This window comes from Callorhinchus milii, unplaced genomic scaffold (genome assembly GCF_018977255.1).
Source record: "Callorhinchus milii isolate IMCB2004 unplaced genomic scaffold, IMCB_Cmil_1.0 Scaffold3, whole genome shotgun sequence".
NCBI lineage: Eukaryota > Metazoa > Chordata > Chondrichthyes > Chimaeriformes > Callorhinchidae > Callorhinchus > Callorhinchus milii.
Window position 1 is genome coordinate 60,584,566 of NW_024704744.1, and position 20,060 is coordinate 60,604,625.

Below are 20,060 nucleotides of genomic sequence, written 5' to 3' on the forward strand. Positions count from 1 at the left end.
GGAAGCCATAGTTAAATTAACATTGACATAAGGACAAGAGAAAGATTAATGTTTTGGATGTCAGAAGAGTTCCTTATTCATAGTGAGATTTAATGAATCCTCCAATAGCTGATAATTGGCTGAAACCAATATCAGCACGGATAATGCTATTACCCTCTCAGAGTTTTACTCTTTCAAACACTAAATCTCTATCTTTCAATCGTGGTTTTGTGATGGGAAGTGTATCTTAATATATGAAGAGTATTTGGTTGTTATCGTTTCCTCCTCTATCTTTCTTAGCCCTCTATGCCAAACTAACGGCATTGTGACTGCACAGTGTCTGGACCTAATCTTTTTAAGCTAGTGATCTGGAATGTCTCTGTTACTGAGTGACTGCCTGGTGGATCAGTGAGCTAGCTGTTCTGGAAGTGGTATATACTGAAGTATTTAATTATTTTCCCTCAAGAACTTGTTTCTCTTGCCTCATTCATTCTAAAATAAAAATTAAAAATGACAAAGCGTGTTCCATCAGTCTTTAACTGCAACTAATTATTGAAGGTACTCATTTTTTGCTTATGCAGTGAAATTAATTATTTGTGCATTGTTTTTCCATTAAGCTTAAGAAAAGGGCAGATGTGGTGTAAAGCATTCAATCATAACTTTTTCCAGTAATTTTTGATTAAAATACATCATTTGTATGTCATTCACCTATATGTTTAATTTATTATTAAGTAGACAGAAATTACTTTACTTAACCTGCATTTTACTTGACTGGTTGTGCCAAGTGTCAATGTGCTTCCATTTAAGGGTCAATTCACATCCAACATGATAATCCTACATTTTGTTTAAATTGCAAGCATTGCCTATTCCTAAACTGATTAAACACAGGTGGTTGTTGATTTGTTACATTTATAAATGCTCACTGCTATTGTGGAACATTGTTTTTTTTTCACTTTCACCCTCACAAATAAAAGATAGTTTTACTGATAAAGTGCAAGCGTTCTGACCATCACATTGATTATAACTTTGTTACACTTATTTCAGTTTAATAGTTACATAAGTTTCATGTACAGTATGGCTAATGACAATGATACTTTGGATAACTCGTCAACTCTTAAGTTGCCATTTGAGCTATTTCTTATGGGGTAATTGTATTAAGCTTTCTCTTTTGATGCTCGTCTGGTGTTATTTTCCTCCTATATTTCTGTTCTCATCCCAATCTAATATGCTACTGATTTTATTTTAAGAGGGGAAACACAATCGAGTCATATTTGGAGTTTGTGTTTTGATTTACCTTTGTATCCTTCCACAGCCTCACCCCACCCTGACTCTGTGACCTCCTATAACCCTCTGTTGCTCTCTCAGCTCACAATATCCTTCTTGCTCTGTCGCATCATTGGTAGCAAACCCTTTAGCCATTCTGCCCCCGCTATCTGGAACTCCATTCCTGAATCAGTTTATGTTTCTTTTTGGAAATGTCTTCATCTATTAACTCTATCCCAGAAGGGACATTAAATAGTTATTTTAAGGTAGTTGATTCAAAATCCTTGGTTAATATTTGTATTTCTTCCTGTCAGGAGAATATATCAAAAACTGGAGACCAAGGTACTTTCTATTGAAGACTGATGGATCCTTCATAGGATACAAGGAGAAACCTCAAGATGCAGATCTACCTTACCCTTTAAATAACTTCTCAGTGGCAAGTAAGTCTTTGACTGCATAATAATCTATTTTATAGGTGAATTAAATATTACCTTAGATTATAAAGTTGTTAACATACTACATTGAAATTCTGTTAATTGAATACTCAATTTGACAGTGAAAATTATTCAATAAACTGAACTATTCATATAACCGCACCAAACATAAGAGGAGACTCATGGCTCAAATCCAACACCTCCACAACATTGGCCATCTCCTCCACTGCTCTTTGTGTGTTATATTACTAATGGAAGACATTGTCCATATACTGATTGTATTTGTGCACCAATCATACAAGCTCTTTCGCCATTGCATAGTGTGAGAAATACACTAAACATTGTAATTGTTTGAATACCACGAGCAGAAGATAGTAAATAAGCTCTTTTCTGCTCAGTGCGCTGTGTAGACTGGGAGTGTAGGCCGGCGGGAGACGACAAACGTTCAGGTCCACGAATATTTAAAAAAAATATTCTTTGATGTCGGACCTGGTCCAGCAAGGGGTTTATTTTGTCATACTTTGTAATAAAAATAGAAAAGCGGATTATTTTATAGAGGGGGAGACTAGGTAATGTTAGTGTTCAGAGGGATTTGGGTGTCCTTGTACACCAGCCACAAAAAGTTAGTATGCAGGTACAGCAAGCAACTAGGAAGGCTAATGCCATGTTGGCGTTCGTTGCAAAAGGGTTAGAGTACAAGAGTAAGGAAGTCTTGCTGCAGTTGTATAAGGCATTGGTGAGACCGCACCTAGAATATTGTGTGCAGTTTTCTCCTTATTTAAGAAAGGACATACTCGCCTTAGAGGGAGTGCAGCATAGATTCACTAGGTTGGTTCCTGGGATGAGGGGGTTGACCTATGAGGAAAGGTTGAGTAAACTAGGCCTATATTCTCTAGAATATAGAAGAATTAGAGGTGATCTTATAGAAACCTATAAGATTCTTAAGGGTCTTGACAGGGTAGATGCCGTGAGACTGTTTCCCCTGGTTGGAGAATCTAAAACTAGGGGTCATAGTCTCAAGATTAAGGGTCAGCCTTTTCGAACTGAGTTGAGGAAACATTTCTTCACTCAGAAGGTAGTGAATTTGTGGAATTCTCTACCCCAGAAGGCTGTGGATGCTCAGACTTTGAACATATTCAAGACTGAGGTTGATAAATTTCTAAATGGAGTGGAGTCCTGTAGCTCAGTGGTTAGAGCACTTGCCTTGCAAGTGAGACACCTGGGTTCAATTCCAGGCAGGGCGAAACCTTGGGCAAGTTTCCTTACTCCACACGCCTAATAATAATCCCTCCAAAACAAAGCAATAATAAATTGGTCATTTTTAGTCCACGACTGTTTAATAATAATGATAATAATAATAATCCTTGCATTTGATATAGTGCTTTTCACGTCGGGAGGACGTCCCAAAGCGCTTCACAGAACACACTGTAAAGTGAATTGATTGTATATTTGTGGGCGAACGCGGCAGCCAATTGCGTACAGCAATGTCCCACAAACAGTCTTAGATTGAAAATGACCAATTTTTTTGGGGGGGGTTTTTTGGAGGGATTATTATTAGGTGTGTGGAGTAAGGAAACTTGCCCAAGTTTTCGCCCTCTGCTTGGAATTGAACTCAGGTCTCTCGCTTGCAAAGATTGTTTGTGGGATACTGCTGTGCGCAATTGGCTGCCGCGTTTCGCCCACAAATATACAGTCAATTCACTTTACAGTCTATTTTGTGAAGCACTTTGAGACGTCTAGAAGACGTGAAAAGAGCTATATCAAATGCAAGGATTATTATTATTAAAAGATAGAGGGATTAAGGGACATGGGGACAGGGCGGGTAAATGGAATTAGGTTGGAAGATCAGCCATGATCTTATTAAATGGCGGGGCAGGCTCGAGGGGCTGAATGGCCTACTCCTGCTCCTACGTCTTATAGTCTTATGGTCTTATGCTCAGGTACCAGACTATTACCCTACTGTAGTAACCAAACAAGTTTATTACAAATAAATTAGACCTTGGGATCACAAATGATCACCTGCAATTTAAAGTTTAATGGAATGCTTTTATGCAATTAGCTGCACGCCTTTTTCTAAAAGAGGAACAGTATTGTCCCGCTTTCTAATTTTTCTTGAGGTTCTTTTTGTTTATGAGTCTCCTGTATTGACAGCCTTTAAATAAAATCAAGTGTGCACTGGTTTTCCTTATCATAGCATCCTTATAAGAATTGTTAGCACTGACCATATTTTGTTGAAGGATACATGTTAGCACAGAGAACCAATTTAGATTATGGTTTGTTTTCAGTGTCCAAATTATTTTTCATCTGTAAATTATCTAGTACTTGTTTTTATTTTGTGAGATAGAGATATCCATCTTAAAGGCAGTCATAATTGAATTATGAAATGAGCAATTATTGATATATATACTCAAGGTATCTTATCTATAGTCTTGTGGCATTAACTTTTGATGTAAAAATACTGTAAGTGAAATTGGACTATATTGATCCTTTTGACCTTCACTGAAGCTTTTCCCATAGGGCTATTGACCTCAACATCAGGCTTGGAAAAAGGTTTCAACAGTGGACTTTCATAATTTTAAAATCTTTGATCTTGCGTTACCAAGCCATTATTGTCATTTTAATATAAATAAGATGTGGAGCATCCCAAGTTGGTAAATTAGTAGTAGCTGAGTATATTTGTAGTTAGCAAGGCACGTGGGAAATGCTGTCAAGAAAGCAAATTGAATTCTAGATTTTACGAGTAGGGGTATAGAAAATAAAACCAAAAAGGTAATAATAAACTTGTAAAAATCATTAGTTAGAATAGTTTGTCCAGTTTTAGTTACCCCACTTTAGAAAGATGTTAGAGCAGTACAAGGGGTACAGACAAGATTCACTAGGATGGTTTTACTAATAATAATAATCCTTGGATTTGATAGCGCCTTATCATGGCTTTGAGCCGTCTCAAAATGGTTCACAGAATACACTGTAAAGTGAATTGACTGTATATTTTGTGGGCGAAACGCTGCAGCCAATTGCGCACAGCAGTGTCCCACAAATAGCTGTGTATTGAGTGACCAAATTCTTCTTATTTTTTTAAGAAATTATTACCAACTGGATGCAGACTAACACCTGGGTTCCTGCTTACTGCTAGGTAAACAGAGGCATGTGTGGGAGTGATTGGTTTGGCCTATGAGCAAAGATTGGAGGAACTAGGATTTTTTCTGTTGAAACACATGAGGGGTTCGGTAGATATAGTAGGAAGAAATTATTTTCACTGGTCAGTGAATCAGTGACTGGGGGCATCAATTTAAGGTAGTCAGTAAACAAGGAAGTAGGGAGGTTAGACTTTTCTTTAATACACAGAGAAGTTAGGATATTGGAATGCCCAGTCGGGAGCAGTGGTTGAGATCGAATCCATATTAGCTTTCAAAAGGGAGCTAGATAAGTACCTAAAAAGGAGTAAACTACATGGATAATGGGGAAAGGGCAGATCATGGGACTGAAAGGATTGCTCTTAGAAGATTATGCACAGACACAATGGGCCGAATGGCCGCCTTCTGTCCTGTAAATTTCTGTGATTCTGTAGTGTATAGCAATAACCAGCAATGTAATACAATTTTATCGGGAGGACATCTTGAGGCATGTAAGACTGCTGGGCGAGCGCTCAAGCTGGGGTGGAAGCTGGGTGAGGGAAAAGGTGACGAAAGTACAGTCAGAGATGCATCTTGAGATAAATATAAATAGCCGCATTTTTCCCACAAAATACAGTCATTTTACAATATAATCTGTGAAGTGCTTTGAGACGTTTCAGTGATAAGGAGGCCCTTAACAAATGCAAGGATTATTATTATAATTGTTTTTGCCAATCCTATCATAAATATGGCAGTCAGTTTGCGCACGGCAATATCCACAGACATGAAGTCAGTGATCAATATTATTTGGGGATTGTTCACTTGGCCACCGGGGGAAACTCCCTGCTCTTTTCAATTAGACCTTACGATCTTTAATATCCACCTGAACAGGCAGACGGTCCCTTGTTTTAAATCTCATTCAGTGGACACACTTCCAACAATGCAGCACTCCTCTTGCATTCCACTGGAGCATAGCCTTGATATTGGAATTGAATGCACATCCTTCTGACTCGGTGATGAGAGTGTTACCACTGAGTTACTGGGGATGTGCTGCAACTTCACAGATGCCGTAGATGAGCCATTAAACAATGATCCAGTGAATGTCAACAATCCAATAGCACGATTTGAAAAGAGAAGGGAGTTTCTCCTGGTGTCTTGGCCGCAATTCCCCGGATAACATTAGTCATTCATTTCATGTTTTTTTGTGGGATATTGCTGTGTGCAAATTGGCTGCTGCATTCGCCTACAAAAGGCCGTATATCGAATGTAAAGATCATTATTAAATTCAAAACTTATCCTGGATTGACAATTATGTTGTCATAAGTAAGAGTTAGGTTAGCAAATGTCTTGAATTAACTCCTCGTTATCTGTTTATAAACTTATTGTAAAGCAGAATCTTAATGAAACGTTTAGTTGTCAAAGTGTAAGAAGGATAGTTTAAAAGTTATGTGGACCCAAATGTGACATTAATTGCTTGAAATCCTATTTAAATAAACTGAATTTAATGGGGTGATTTTATTATGTTTTGGTTTAATTTTATTTTGATCAGCAATCTTGTCTCTTGGTGAATGCTAATGGTCAGTGAGTTGTGTGAAGTTATGTCATAGCCACATTAAAACATGAATAATTTTGATGGAAAACTTGCATGACTGTGAAGTTACGGTTTGTTGTTGAGAACTATGAGCATATAATGTGTTGAAGCCAAGTGCATTACGATATTTAGAACGGGATTGAATAGATACTTGAAGAAAATTAACATTGAAATTATGGACAAAGAACACGGGAATGGCATTGGAGTAGATGACTGTGTTGGAGTAGCTCGCGCCAGCAGCGATGACCTTCATTGTTGTAAACATTCTGTGAGTCATTGCTGGGAAATATAATCTCTAAGGCACGATACTGTTTTACTGCACAGCAAGCCTCCCCAATTGGCATAATACCCATGATCCTACATCATGTCTGCTTCAATTTGGCTATCATTTATTCAGTATGCTCATCACATAATTGGAAGGAAATAGACTTCAACATATATTATGCAATATACCAGGAAATGAGTTGCAAAGGAAGTAAACACCCAGCAATGTCTTACAGAGCTGTATTAAACCTTTTTTAATTTAAAAAAAATTGCTTTCCCTCATTCTGCTGTAAGTGGATGTCCCAAGAGATAGCTTCTAGGCCAAATTTGTTATTGGATAGCTGTGGATGTTCTTTGAGGATCTTTGCGAGGTTTCTGCATTTGTTCTTGAGTACAGTAAAGATGGAGGCAGGAATATAGGTGTTGGGTGGGTCATTCTGTGCTTTCTGTCTGATTGGTTTACACAAGATCGTGGAATCCTGTTGTCCTGGAATTAGTGTTCAATCTGTCATTAGCAGAATTTTCTAATGGTAATGGGTAAACATTTGGAAGTCATAAAGCAGCATAAATTCAACCACTTCGAGACCTGGGTTAATTAACAATTGGCATGGAGTTGTAAAAGTCAATTCTTGCTTGAAAAATTTAATCAAGTTATTTGAGAAAATAACTGTATTGATAAAAGGAAATTCAATTAATGTTGTGTACATGGATTTTGTATATGCGGTTGATAAAATGCTGATTAAGAGGTTTATTGAAAAAAATAAGGTGCCTGGTATGAAAGGGAATTGACAAAACTTATTTTTAATGTTTTGTAAATGGGGTCATAACATTTAAAAACAGGGTAATGTTATACAAATAACTTGCATTTATAAAACAATGAAGTTAATGTCAGCTAACATGACAGCTAATCTATAAGTAAATAATAATCCTTGCATTTGATGTAGCGCCTTATCACGTCATTTAGAAGTCTCAAAGTATTTCACAGAATATACTGTAAAGTGAATTGAATGTATAGTTTGTGGGTAAAACACGGCAGCCAATTGCGCACAACAGTGTCCCACAAACAGTCATGGATTGAGTGACAAAATTATTATTATTATACATTTATTATTTTATTACAATTATTATAATCTGAGCTAAAATAAACTACAATGAGATTAGGATTAATTAACATTTGGTTAAATTTTAGGAGGGGAGCATAAATCAGATTTAATTGCAAGCCAGATTCCATGCATCTTTGACCGAGCAGTAGCATGATGTTCTCCCTCCTTCCACCTGAATCACAGAGCAAATGGAACTTCATTGATAACGCATTCAAAGAATAGGATGATCATCTGGGAATAAAATTAAAAATATCAATGGTTAGGCTACAGTTGAGGGTTGTAACCAGTTCTGGGCACCTTATGTTAGGATGTCAACGTCCCAGAGAGAGTAACAAGATTCACAAGGATGGTATCAGGGATGCAAGTCTTTACTAAAAAGGGGAGACCAGAATAAAGGGGAAGTTTTTAAAATGGAAAAGTATCATTGGATACCCTATAGAGGTATTACAAAATTGAGGATGTTTGATAAGGTTCAGAGAAGCCATAAATTTAAAATTATTACCAAAAAAAGTTAGANTTTTTTTATGCAGAGAATTATTGAGACCAGAATGAAAAGGGAAATTCTAAAAGGGTAAAGTGTATGGAGGAAAAGGCGAAGGAATGCACCGCTCTTTTAAAGAGGCAGATGGTCTCCTGTGCTTTTTATGATTCTATTCCATTTTGTGCTGCACAGTATGGGATTTCACAACTAGCTGCTTGAAGAGCATGATCTGACTCTTGTAGGTAAGCTTAACTATTTGATGCCTTTCTCATGCCATGTCCTACAACAGCTCATCGTCAGTTGGGAACTTGCTGCTGTATCAAAATGAGTAAAGAGCTGAGAAACCTGGAGGCACCTTCAGTACAGCACAGTACAGACCTCCCTCCACTAGACCATCAGTATTGGTCATCAGTAAAGACATCTGTTGATTTCTGGAGATTGTGAAGGGGGTGTAGATGGCTAGAAGCATTGAGCTAATTTCTGTATCCTCCTGAGGTTTTTGAAAAGAGACTCTTCCAAGGTGCTGTGCTGCCTGTTACTACCACTTGAAGTTGGAGAGATGGATTTACAATTGATGTAGGCATATAATTAGCAGTTTCCCTACCTCTTTGAAGCTGGAGATGTACACCATCCCTTACAAGCTCTGAATTGTTCATCTGAACTTGAAGGTAAATAATGGCAGAATTGTAGTAAAAATGGGATGTTTGGGGGAAAGGGCACAAGATACTAGGACTAAATAGATAGGTGTTTTAGAGAGCTAACACAAGCACAATGGGCCGAATAGTCTTCTTCCTAACCTAATGTAGTTCTGAAAGGTGCACATCCTATTTCCAGACATTTGATAGGAGACCTGGGAGTTCTCTAGAGTCATGTTTCCTCAGCTCCAACCACTCATCCATTCAGTGTGGTTACATAGAGTGATGCAGCACATAAATAGGCCATTAGGCCCAACTAGTCTGTACTGGTGTTTATACTCCACATTAACTCCCACCCCTCCTAATTCTCTTACCTATACCCCTCTATTCCCTTTTCCCTTATATATAAATCAAAATACATTAATGCTATTTGCTTCAACTACAACTTCCACATTCTGGCCACTCTCTGTGTGAAGGTCTTTTTAAACTCTCCATTAGATCTACTACTAACTATCATATTTATGCCCTTCTGTTTTGGACTCACTAACAAATGGAAACAGCCAATCCAAATCCACTTTATCAAATCCTTTCTTATTCTTAAAACACCTGAATCAAGCCCCCTCTCAACTCTAGAGAGTAAAGTTACAATCTGTCCAATCTTTCTTGAAAGCTGTATCCATTCAGGGTATTTATTCTTTCTCGCAAAGTAATCATTTCACATTTCTCTGTATTAAATATCATCTGCCCATTCTGCACGCCTGTTCTGGCTAACTGGCCCAATTTTCATTTTTAGCTGCCATAACATGCCATCCGCCCAAGCTATGACACAATCCCACAACCCTTAAAAGTCCTCATGCCTGGTACCAAACACTGCATGGAAAGGGACCTGGGATCAACCAGTGCAATCACTCAATTGATGCTCAAAGCCTACAGTACACACAGGATGCAAAACCATATACTCCTGAAATCCTACACCGAGCTTCCTTTGAAGGAAGATCCAACCCCAGTCAGTGAATAGTATTTGTGTTGGTTTATAATTGAATTACATAAGTTACTTGCATTTCCCCTCTCCTCATGAGTGCGTTGATCGTGTATCCATTTTTAAATAAAAATATAGTCTGATCTATGTTTGTTTAGGTAACGCATGCCTGTCTTACTTTGAGTTCAAAACTTATATTCTCATTGTGTGTGTTTGTGTGTTTTTTTGTGTTTTCGAATCATGCGACTGTAAAATACTTTAGTGCATTCTTGCTAGATGAGATATGTAATGGGACAGTAAAAGCATTTTACAGAGCAATAATATTTGATGGTGATACAGTACTTTTACGTATGCTATAAATGCATAAGTACTCAAACTTGATTTTAGTGGATTGTTATGTCGTTGCCATCTCTGAGCCCTTAGATTGAATTGCAACCCTTGTAATGGATTCCTTCATATCCAGTCTACAAAATTGGCCAATTAGAAAATGTGATTTTGATTTGCATTGATTAACCTGATAAATATAATTAAGCCATTTCACAATGTACTTTTTAAATCTAATTATAAGCCGAATAAAATTTATTTCAACACACAAAGATGGTGGTAGTAACTGGACAGAAAAAATTCTACTGTTTTTGTGATGTGATTGATAGAAAATAAAGAGGTTTGGTATAATATAACATAATGTCATTATATATAAGTGGCTGAGACCATTAACAGACAAAAGGAAGTAGAAATTGAACTTGACCTCAGCTAAAACATGCTCTGTTACAGTAAACATGGAGCTCACACTCTAGTAAGTCTTCTGAATAGGTTATTGAGTTCCATCATGCACAGAGAGTTTAGGCTGTACGGCATAATGGAAGGTTTGCATAAGACTGATCCTTCAAATTGCTTGCTCATGTTAGTTACTCAAACAAAGCTTGCAATTATGGAGGTTTAAGGAGGTTTTATTTTCTGCTTTTGCACCCTCATTATTACTTTGTGCTGCAACGTGAGTAGATTTTAATGAAGAGAACAGTTGCAATTGAAATGAAATCATTAGTTGCTTGCAATTTCACAGTTATTGTTCTACAAATAACATCAGTTTTCCCATATGTGAAGCACAGTGTATTGCAGTTGTAATAAGAAGGAGAAAAATTAAATTTTTCAATATATAACTACTGAATATGTGGAATAACTTTTTGTATTACTATTGGGTTTGTAAAGTTTTGATCTGCGTTCAATTAGACGAATCTAATCGAATTTTTAGAGGAGGTCACTAACATGGTGGAAAAGAGTGTCTTTGGATGTTGTCTACTTCCAGAAGGCATTTCAACAAACAATGCAAATCACATCCATCTTAAGACCTTCTTCTTTCACGGTATCGTCGGACATCCTCTCACCCCTCTTGATTCGAATCCCCACCTTGAGTGCAAACCATTGATTATCCAGTGCCTTGGGACATCCTCCTGACATGGAATGCGCTATATAAATGCAATTTTTTGTTGTAGCTAGACACCATGAGATGGTAGGTTTCTCTAATCTGATTTTCCCTTGTCATCTCACTGATACCTTGTCCTGCCTCTCTGACATGTGGAACTATTTAGAACTGGGATCAAATCTTCATTAATCTCTCACTTTGATTCTGAGGATTAATAGTATCGTTATTAGAGCAATTGTTGTTCAGAACCGTAGAATGTGTTCCATTGATTAAAATTTGTCATACATTAACGAGCAGATGAGTAATCTAATAGAAAGCTCGTTGATACAAAACTGGTTTGTTTCGACAAATAAGGATCATTTCCAGTAGCAAAATAGTAACTGTTTCTATATTTTGCAATAATCCAATACATAACAATAACCTGCAATAATATCACATTTCATACAACCGAACATCTCAAAACATTTGACTAATCTTGTAAGCGCATGGAAGATTTAAATGGGAGATGTAAGAATGGCTAAATGGATTTTTAAGAGGTTTTTGAAGGCAAAGAGAAGAGTAGCAAGATAAAGTGATTTTGGAAGAGATAGGGGCATGGTGACCACTGTATGTGAACAACCAGCAAGTGACCTGAGGGGCTGGGGTGCCAACTAAACAAACTGCTTTCTCCTGGATGTTAAGTTTCTTGAACATTTCAGTTACATTTACATTTCAGTACTGTGTTGTATTCACAAACTTTGCCATTAAGAATGACATCCGGATGGGCGTCTGCCTCTGGCACACTTGATATGATAAACAATGACCTCAATATTTGATTTTACCTCATTTATTTACAACAACAATTTTACATTTATATAATGCCTTTCATGTCGCAAAGTTATTTCAAAGCACTTCATAGAGCTCAGTGGAAGTGCCTGAGATGAGAAGGTACTAACGGAAGCCAAGGAAATCCTCATTCTTGCTGATGAACTGAAGAACTCATTTAGGGCAGGCAATTGATCAGTTTCAGCAGTAATCCTGGAATTGAGACGGAGTGGGTGTCATCTGCATACATGTGGAAATGAACCCTGTGTCTATGGATGGTGTCACCAAGAGGAGGCATAAGTCTAGTGAAAAGGAGAGGACTAATGATAGAGCCCTGAAGAATGCTCTAAGTGACTGGGGGAGGAAAAGCCATTTGAAGAGATGAAGTGCCTAAGCTGGCATAGTAAGAGTGAAACCAGAAAAGGGACATATGAATAGAGATGGAGCAGGGAGGAGAGACTGGAGAACAATAGAGTTGGCAGCAGAGGTCAAGAGAGGCCTGGTTGCAGATGCTGAGGATGTCATTGGTGACGTTAACTACGACAGTCTCAATGCTCTGGCCAGAGGGTAATCCAGATTGGAGTGGCTCGAGAAAGAATTGCTGGAAGAAGGAGCAGTGAAGCTGGCAGTTGACGACTCATCCCAGCACCTTGGAGAGGAGGGTAGGTTGGAAATGGTCCAGGATGTGGAGAGCATGGAAAGATCGATAGGGCTACTTGAGGAGGGACATGATGATTGCACTATTGAAAAATACTATAGAGCAAGTTCTTCTTTTTAGAGTTCAACATTTTGGGATATGGGTACACTTTACACTCTTTTAAATGTTAGTTATGGTGAAGATTCTTACACAGTTGTACATGGCAACTGTGTAAGAATCTTCACCATAACTAACATATGCCTTCCCATACACATTACCATTCATGATATACTGTCTGTTCCTCATTGTATTTGTTTTGAATCTGAGAAATTTACATTAGTACTTTTGCCAAGCTTGCAAAGTTGCTTGCTATCTTTTATTTTTAGTTTATGACCAAAAATTAGTAATATTTAATATAGTTCTTTGTTTGATCAACTATTTTTCTTTTAAGGTAAACTTCTACCTTACATTTTTAAACTTAACCCTTCTTAGCACTCAGAGATGCTACCAACGTGAAGGACACTAAGTGTACATTATTATTGTTGTCGTTATCATAACTGATTTTCAAGTAAGAATTCTGAAAAATATTTGACTGTCAAATTATCTAATCATCTGAATCCAGTCAATAATAGAGCTCTATTGACTAGTGAACTTGCACTCCCAGGACCATGAACCGCTGACAAATGGTTTAGAAGCTAAGGGCAGAAAATGTAGACTAATTTCTGGTTTCTGATGCATGTAAAAATGGCAGCATTTGTGGGAATTGAGGAAATTCATGTTTTTTGCATTGTAATAAAAAATGTATATTAGTATTTGGCTATATTTAAGACACATTGGCCCTCTTTAAAAAGAGGGTAGTATGTTAAAATGATAAACTTTATTTGTTGTCACCTGTGTCCCAACTACATATCCTGACAGCTGGTTGAAATCGAAGACAGCTGGAGCAGCAATTCCACATATATGCAACTCTCCTGATTACTGTACAGACATGGAGAATAATACACAATTGCCTGAAGTGCAATAACTATTCCAGATGAAGTGAGCTGACTGACTTGTGAGTTTGTTTCAACTCATTGGAAAGGATCACCTCGTGAAAATAAATATTTGATAATTGCATGTTCAGTAATTTGCTTGAGCTTGTATCTTGTGTAAATAGTTCAAATAAATTAACACTTATTTCTGAACACAGATAATGCTTTCATATGGGATCGTTTGGGTGCTAATAGAAAAGTGAAAGACTACCATTTAGAAAATTGGTGGGTTCTCCCAACCCCTTATTTAATTAGATTCAGAATAAGGAATTATTTTTCTAAAAGTTGTGAAAAATTCTAAATGCAAGAGATTAACATTTTTAAATTTACATTGCTGCATATGCACTTATTTCAATTGCATATGCAGTACAGTATTTTATATTGCTCTTTTTAGTGTATATTTCGTTAACATGGCTGCAGTGGGAACCCCATCCACTGTGCATGTGATATGTGCAGCTGGCCTGCTCACATCCTGTGCACTGGTTGGCTTTTTTCTGAAAATGGCTGACATCTAGGTTATGAGGTCACTGCTGATATTACATTTAAGTAATTTAGAGTGAAAAATTAAAACAAAGTCAAATATAGTTTTAAAAAGGAAGGTTTTACTACATTGCATTTGAATTGCCATTGATTAGTAGTTTTGAAAACAATGGACAAATCTGTATGGAAAAGATGGGAACTAGTTCACGAAACAACAAGGATGGTAAAACACTTTTGTTTGCAGTCTCTAAGACTACAAAAATTATATTACGAGGATAGTTGATGGTTAAACCACTGAATGTTGAATTTCACAACGGATGCCTGTGGTGGTTCTATATCAATCTATATTATTTGTCTCGCAGAAATAAATGAGACGAACAGGACTTTGGGTTTCATTGCCCAGAATATTACATTTCAGAAGCTCAGAAGTCATACTGAAGCAGCATAGCTCTGGTCAGAAGTATACAAGATTCTAAATGAGTTAACAAAGAATAATACTTTCAAAGACACTGAGATAAGCGAACAAGAGGACACAGGTTTTGGGTTGCATAGGGAAACTTCAGGACCTTTTCTAGAAAGTAAAGTACTGGAACATGTTGGCAGAAAGGGTGGTTGAGGCCAGAACGCTGGGCATATTTTATTAAAAAAAACGCTCGATGCTGTGATGGAAGGGTGAGTTCAAGTTGGGCAAAGGAAACTTCTTCATCCAAACCTCTTTTGTGATCTATTATTTGGACTTGTGGAATAAACACTATTGTCTTTTACCTATCGTGCATCGTCTGTATTTAACCTCAGAGCTATACTTAATGCTACTTCTTTCAACCTGATTCAACAGGCATTAAGGCACAAAATATAACTTATGAAGTAAGAAATCAGTTGGTAGCAATCCCAGAGACTGTTACTGAATATAGGTTTTAGTAATGAAGTTTGAGTTTCCAGGTCGTGTCTGATTTTTTTTAGACCATAATTTGACGACCATAAATTGAAGTATGTGTGCTCCTGGATCAAATGAAAACATGCCAACATTTGGGGAGTAATAGTTTTAACTGCTCTCATGTAGATGTACAGTAGCTTCATTAACTGAAATATGGTTAAATATGTCTGTGTCTGAATTTTAAATAGGAATCTTGAAACTTGAATCTATTTTCATAGACCGTTCCGTTTAGCCTCCATGGTACATGCCACTCGCTAGCTTATTGAAATTGTACTACAATGAATAGGACTCCGTCATGATAAATTTAATCTACAGATATTTATGGATTGAGTTGTAATTATGGTTTGCTTTGAAATGGATTTCCTAGGGCTTGTTGAACATACCAGTTTTCCTTGAAGCGTTAACTTGTAAGTGAAAAATTGAAACTTATACCAGTGTTTTGATTTCAGAACTGATAGTACTGCATAATGTATTAATCTGGTTCATATCCTCTTTTTAAATGACCACAATTTTAGCTTTTTTTTTGAAATGCTGTTAATTTCTTCTGAGCTATGAATCTGCATGTCACTTATAAATATAGTTTACTTGTTTTAATAAGAATTTCCGTAAATGCCTATTAAAGCTCACAGCTGTTCAATGTTGAACATATGTTTTAACTTTCCCTACAGGTATGCTAATTAACTGATTAGTGTTTTGTAGAGGAAAATCTGTGCAGAACAGTCTTGTACCATCTATTCATTTTTTAAGTTGTGTGCTAAATCTGAATAAATCTTTGTACAATTTCATTTATTCTGTGGTCATCTTCTATTTCAAAAATTTATACTTTTTACATTTCCAAAATGATGTAATTTAGGTGAAGTACGAAGAATTTCAGTATTTCACATACATACAGAACTGCTACAAATTGCATGTTCATGTAAATTGTTAGTTTGTGATGGAATACAACAATAACAACAACATTACATTCATAGAGCGCCTTTCACATCGGGAGGACGTCCCAAAGCGCTGAACAGTCATGTGTCGGGGCCCGAGCATGGGGGAGGGGTGGTGTAGGGGTGAGGGAAGGCAGAAAGGTGGGAGGGAGACCAAAGGCACGATAGAAGAGAAGGGTCTTGAGTCCGGCCTTGAAGGAGGCAAGGGAGGAAGCGAGGCGAAGGGACCGTGGGATGGAGTTCCTGAAGGAGTTCCCGAGGCTGAAAGCCCAGTCACTGGTGGTAGGGCGGGTAGGGCGGGTAGGGCGGGTAGGGCGGGTAGGGCGGGAGACATGGAGCAGACCGGAGCCTGATGAACGGAGGGAGCGGGCAGGTTGGTAGGGAGTCAGTAGGTCAGAGAGATAGGAGGTGAGGACGAGGATCTTGAACTCGATCCTCTGGGGGATGGGGAGCCAGGGGAGTCGGGCGAGGGTGGGAGTGATTGGGTTACGGAGCCTGGTGCGAGAGAGTACACAAGCTGCAGAGTTTTGGATGATCTGCAGATTGTGAAGGGAAGAGTTGGGAAGGCCGATGGGAAGGGAGTTCCCGTAATCGAGCCTTGCGGTGATGAATGCGTGGGTGAGGGTTTCGGCAGCCTGAGGGGTGAGGCAGTGGCGGAGTCTGGCAATGTTGCGGAGGTGGTGGTAGGCAGTGCCGGTCATGGTGCGGATGAGGGGGAGAAAGGACAGTTCGTGGTCAAACAAGATACCCAGGTTCCTGACTGGCTTAGTGAGGTTGAGTGTGTAACCGTGGAGGCTGATGCTGCGATTGAGGTACGGAGGCGCTGGCGCGAGCCAATCAGGAGGGCCTCGGTCTTGCTGACGTTGAATTGGAAAATGTTGTCCCTCGTCCAGGACTTGATGTCAAACAGGCAGTCGGTCAGGACGCCAGTAGTCCTGGAGTTCAGGGTGGAGGCGGAGTTGGGTGTCATTCGCATACATGTGGAAATTTACCCCATGTCTATGGATGACGTCACCAAAGGGGAGCATGTAGAGGGTGAAGAGGAATAATAGTCTTTTTCAGGAACGCTCCTTCCTACAAACTGCTGGAACAAATAGTCATTAGACAAAACTGGGTTTCAGTTATCCAGGACAGGTCCCAACAACTTCTAAGCACATAGTCACTACACTTTACAGGATATCCTACGATAGACTTTGAGATGTCCTCCTTGCATAAATGAAATGCATGCATTATTTTAACTCTGTTCCTATTTTGTAATTTTAATATAAATGTTATCATTTTGTTTTGGGATTTGTGCATCAAAGGATCAATATTTGCTTTACTTCATGGAGCTAACATTTTATTTTACAATAAAATTGATAGAAATTTGATGCAATGTCCACTGATCTTTGCAGTGTTTCAATCTATAGACTGGATAGGGCTGCAACGAGGATGACAGATCATTCTAGATTGCTGATTTAGAAAAAAAAGGATTTGAATACAACCCAGATTTGAATTTAGTTGTGGATTTTCTATTATCCAATCCAGAGTAAAAGCTTGTCTTAAATATTTAGGCAAACTTAAAAATATCTTATCAGTAATAATCTACCAAATTGTTACATTGTTGAAAGTACCAAAACATTTTAAGGAATATGTTTGTAGAGTTGAATGAATTGTCAAAATCACTAAATAGTCTATTTAATAGACAATTCAAAGTTTGAAAATGTGTATGTTCTTAAGATACAGTATTGAGGTAAAAAAAAGTTCATTTGAAGTTTCATTCTGCCTGAAAAGGACTACTTTTAGACTTTGCTGAATCACACAGGATACCTCCAACGCAATGCATGGCACTGAGCTTAGTCTAGCTCCCCTCATGTGCCTCTCCGAACACAGTTGCTAAGCTGTCCTGTCTGTACATTTAAACTTTCTTGCATAATGGTCTCGGACATTCTTGTCATTAAACTCAGAAATAATCACATACAATGCAGAGTACAATGCTGTCCAGGGAAGCTTATGCTTGCTCTCTAGTGAAGCAAATACAGGCAGGTTGCAACTGCATTACTCATTCGGTTTTCCAAACAGGGTGGGAGGTTAAGCGCAGGGTTGAGAATCTCTGCATAAATTGTTTTATCTTGTTTATAAGCTACTGCCCTTTGGTAGGTTTGCATGGGCTGGAAGAGCTTATACCTAGGATCATTTCCGAACTGGCCAGGTTCAGGTATACAGAGCAGCTGCCGTCAACCTGCACAGTCTGATCTTTTGCCACTACTGCAACACAGTGTCGTCAGCTATATAACCACACTGAGGACCAGAGTGGGTGGTTACCATCTGCAGTTTATGGTTTACAGAAGGTGGTCATGAGGGATAATTGGCGTCTTGCAGACAGGTGGCAAAAGATATTGTCTCTACCTTCAAATGGAAATGTCTGCTTTAAAGGTATTGAGCACAACCAACTTGATCATTCTTACTCTTCAGTGCATATCCCTCTAGGGACAGCCAAGATCATGAGTGAAAGAAGGTTCTGCTGCAAAAAGACCAAACTGATTTTATTCATAGTATTTTGATATACAAAATATCAGATGTAACTGCCTTATTTCAGATCTCTAATAAAATTAAGACCATATATTGAGGCTGTCCTAATTTGACTAAAGAATACTTTAGTCACATTAACACATTATCATGTGAAATAAAATGTCTTGAAGTATTTTACCATGTAATTTATTAGAAAAGAAAGGATGTCTCCAAAGTGCTTCACAGGGTGTAGTGTAAAGTGTATTTTTTTGTGGGGGCAAACACTGCAGACTCTCCTGAACTTTGTAGCCTGAGGCCTTTCCTGCAGCCTCTGCAAGCCTATCACCCCCATCGTCGCTCGGCTCCATTAGCTCCCCATCCCCCATAAGATCAAGTTGAAGATTCTCGTGTTCAAATTCCTCCACAGTCTCTCTCATGCCAACCTCTGCGACCTCCTTTAATCCTTTTGACCTGGCCGCTCCCTTTATTTAGCAAACACCAGCCTTCTGCAAAACTCCCCTCCCTATCTACCCCACTATGGTAAGCAGGCTTTCAGCCATTCTGATCCAGTCGCTGGAACTCCATCCCGGAGTCCCTCTCCTTTGCTCCCTTCCTCCCCTTTGAGACATCTTGCTGACTTCATAAGGCATTATATCAAATACAAGCATTGTTATTATACAGTAGAGGAATTAGTAAATAGGTATTAGGGTTGATCTCTTTGGATTGGCATAATGTATACTTATTAAATGGTGTAGATTTATTTTGTGATACTTGTATTTGTAATACGGGTCTTTGTCATATGAAAATGCAAGTCAACAACATGTTAACAAGATGNTTTTTGACTGCTGTTGAACATGCTGTTATGTATAGTGTTATAGAAAGATGTCTCACCAGTGATCTATACAAGGTCAAAATATTTTGTTCACTCAAAATACATCTGTAGTAAAATTAGGTATTAGATGTAGTTGGGTTGCTATCAATTGGACACTGACTTGAAATCTGTGCATGATCAATAACCACACCCAGATCTTTCTCCACTTCTTATAGATACACTTTCATTGTTTATGGTTTCTTGTTCATTAAAACAGAAAAAGTAAGAAATTGAATAAAATAGGGACGCCTATTTCACTGGCCTTCCTTACCTGGATAGGGAGTAGATAACATTTCTTTTTGTGCCTTTGGAGTTCTTGGTTGCAGGATTGTAACTGACTGAAACGGTGATTCAGCACTGTCAGTCATTTATAATTTTGCATTTCACTGCCTGGAAAGCCAGTTTTATGGTCTTTGAAAAAATGTTGGCTTCTTTTAAGGTAGATTATGGGAGGCGGGAGAAAGAAAGACAGAGAACAAATTATACTGTTAGAGATAAAAGTAACAAATTAAATCAAGACAGAATAAATGTGAACAGAATGAGAAGAAAAAAAATTGGAAAAAGGGACGAGGCAAGAACAGAATTTTTAAAAAAATATATTTTGCTAAAAATATTT

The 20,060-nt window shown here is 38.0% G+C and overlaps 1 protein-coding gene across 6 annotated transcripts in view; it reads left to right on the forward strand.

The window, feature by feature from the left end:
* The window catches only part of LOC103181750 (RAC-gamma serine/threonine-protein kinase), a 141,032-nt gene that overhangs the window by 44,000 nt on the left and 76,972 nt on the right, over positions 1-20,060 (forward strand). For 5 of the 6 annotated variants that reach the window (XM_042333650.1, XM_042333652.1, XM_042333651.1 and 2 more), the window contains exon 3: positions 1,557-1,682. The exons of the other annotated variant lie outside the window; for it this stretch is intronic. In XM_042333650.1, coding sequence (XP_042189584.1) covers positions 1,557-1,682 — 126 coding nt within the window. The remainder of the gene's footprint in view (positions 1-1,556; positions 1,683-20,060) is intronic. 6 annotated transcript variants of the gene reach the window in all.